Below are 2,496 nucleotides of genomic sequence, written 5' to 3' on the forward strand. Positions count from 1 at the left end.
TCTCCCAGGGGTCTACAGCAGAACTCCTGTCTGTTCTCCTCCCAGGCCTAGAGCAGAATAACTCCTGTCTGTCTCTCCTCCCAGGGCCTACAGCAGATAACTCCTGTCTGTCTCTCCTCCCAGGGCTACAGCAGATAACTCCTGTCTGTCTCTCCTCCAGGGTCTACAGCAGATAACTCCTGTCTGTCTCTCCTCCCAGGGCCTAGAGCAGATAACTCCTGTCTGTCTCTCCTCCCAGGGCCTAGACAGATACTCCTGTCTGTCTCTCCTCCCAGGCCTAAGCAGATAACTCCTGTCTGTCTCTCCTCCCAGGGCCTACAGCAGATAACTCCTGTCTGTCTCTCCTCCCAGGCCTACAAGCAGATAACTCGAGAGACAGACAGGAGTTATCTGCTGTAGGCCCTGGGAGGAGAGACAGACAGGAGTTATCTGCTGTAGGCCCTGGGAGGAGAGACAGACAGGAGTGATCAATGTGGGTAACACTTTATTTGGATAGTTCATCTGCAGATGCTAGATCAGTAACATTTCATCTATCTACACTGAATCGCAACATGCAACAATTTCAAAGATTTTACTGAGTTACAATTTATATAAGGAAATCAGTTCATTTGAAATAAAGTCATTAGGCCTTAATTTATGGATTTTACATGACTGGGAATACAGATATGCAACTGTGGGTCACAGATACCTTTACAAAAAGGTAGGGGAGTGGATCAGAAAACCAGTCAGTATCTGGGGTGACCACCATGTCCCTCATGCAGCGCGACACATCTCCTTCACATAGAATTAATCAGGCTGTTGATTGTGGCCTGTGGAATGTTGTCCCACTCCTCTTCAATGGCTGTGAAGTTGCTGGATGTGGAGGTCCTGGGCTGGCGTGGTTACACGTGTTCTGTAGTTGGTAGGTCGGTTGGATGTATTGCTAAATTCTTTAAAACAACGTTGGAGGCGGCTTATGGTAGAGAAATTAAAATGTAATTATCTGGCAACAGCTCTGGTGGACATTCCTGCAGCATGCCAATTGCACGCTTCATCAAAACTTGAGACATCTGTGACATTGAGTTGTGACAAAACTACACATTTTAGGGTGGCCTTTTATTGTCCCCAGCACAAGGTGCACCTGTGTGATCAGTTTATTGCACCTGTCAGGTGGATGGACTATYTTGGCAAAGGAGAAATGCTCACTAACAGGGATGTAAACAAATTTGTGCATAAAATGTTTATAAATATTTTTTTGTGCGTATGGAACATTTCTGGGATCTTTTATTCAGCTCATGAAACATGGGGCCAACACTTTACATGTTGCATTTATATTTTAGTTCAGTATAGACGCATACTTCCGATTCAGAAAATAATACTGACTGTAAACAATTACCCCTAACCATTATCCTTACCCTCATCTAAACCTAACCCTAACCTCTAACCCTTATCCTTACCCTAACCCTAACCTTAACCCTTACCCTAACCCTTATCTAAACCTAACCCTAGCTCTCAATGTGTTATGTAGAACTTATGAATGTGCTATGTAGAGCTTGTGTTATGTCTGGGGTTATAAATGTGTTACGTAGAGTTTATGAATGTTTTATGTAGGGATTATGAATGTGATATGTCTTCGTTATGAATCCTCTGAAGTCTTTATGAATGTGTTATGTCAGGCTTATGAATGTGTTATTAAGTCCTTATGTAGTTAGTTAGGTGCCCACTGACCTGGGAGCTGAGGGCATCCAGAGACAGGTCGACACGGCGCAGCTGCTTGCTCTGGGAGAACAGGGAGTGAAAGAAGGGGCTGTAGGCCGCAAGCACCCCCTTGTGGGCAGGGAAGGTACTGCGCTGGCGCACCAACACTATGTCCACATCACAGAGGTCAGGCTGGAAGAGACGCTGCTCGTTCAACCTGTCCATCAAACAGGTGAAGTGAAGAGTCACATCCTCCACCACAGAGAACTCAGCTGACGGGAAGTCTGATGTCTTCTCTAGCTCTGAGCTGGGGAGAGGGAGGAGAGGAGAGGAGAGGAGGGAGGGGAGATGGAGGAGAGGAGCAGGAGAGGAGGGAAGGAGAGAGGGAGGGAGGGAGGGAGGGGAGGGAGGGAGGAGGAGGGAGGTGCAGGAGAGATGGAGGAGAGGAGAGGAGCGAGGGAGGAGAGGTGCAGGAGAGGAGGGAGGAGAGATGGAGGGGATGGAGAGGGAGAGGAGGGAAGAGGTGCAGGAGAGGAGGGAGGAGAGATGGAGGGGATGGAGAGGAGAGGAGGGGGAGAGGTGCAGGAGAAGAGGGAGGAGAGATGGGGGATGGAGAGGAGAGAGGGAGGAGAGGTGCAGGAGAGGAGGAGAGATGGAGGGGAGGAGAGGAGGGAGGAGAGAAGAGGAGAGATGGACGGGAGAAGAGGAGAAAGAGGGAGAGAGGAAGGAGGAGAGGTGGGGGGGGAGAGAAGAGGAGCGGAGGGAGGAGGGTGCAGGAGAGGAGGGAGTAGAGATGGAGGGGGGGAGGTGCAGGCAAGG

At 49.3% G+C, this 2,496-nt stretch overlaps 1 protein-coding gene and 1 pseudogene across 1 annotated transcript in view; one reads left to right on the plus strand and one right to left on the minus strand.

Annotated features, from left to right (window-relative positions):
• The window catches only part of LOC139026697 (zinc finger and BTB domain-containing protein 47-like), a 3,329-nt pseudogene extending 2,930 nt beyond the window's left edge, over positions 1–399 (plus strand).
• The window catches only part of LOC112078300 (zinc finger and BTB domain-containing protein 47-like), an 11,944-nt gene extending 9,974 nt beyond the window's left edge, over positions 1–1,970 (minus strand). Inside the window, exon 1 of the mRNA XM_070442014.1 lies at positions 1,708–1,970. Within this exon, the coding sequence (XP_070298115.1) occupies positions 1,708–1,902 (195 nt within the window). The 5' untranslated portion in view covers positions 1,903–1,970. The remainder of the gene's footprint in view (positions 1–1,707) is intronic.
• Between the last annotated feature and the right edge of the window lie 526 nt (positions 1,971–2,496).

This window comes from Salvelinus sp. IW2-2015, unplaced genomic scaffold (assembly GCF_002910315.2).
Source record: "Salvelinus sp. IW2-2015 unplaced genomic scaffold, ASM291031v2 Un_scaffold5515, whole genome shotgun sequence".
Classification (NCBI taxonomy): Eukaryota; Metazoa; Chordata; class Actinopteri; order Salmoniformes; family Salmonidae; genus Salvelinus; species Salvelinus sp. IW2-2015.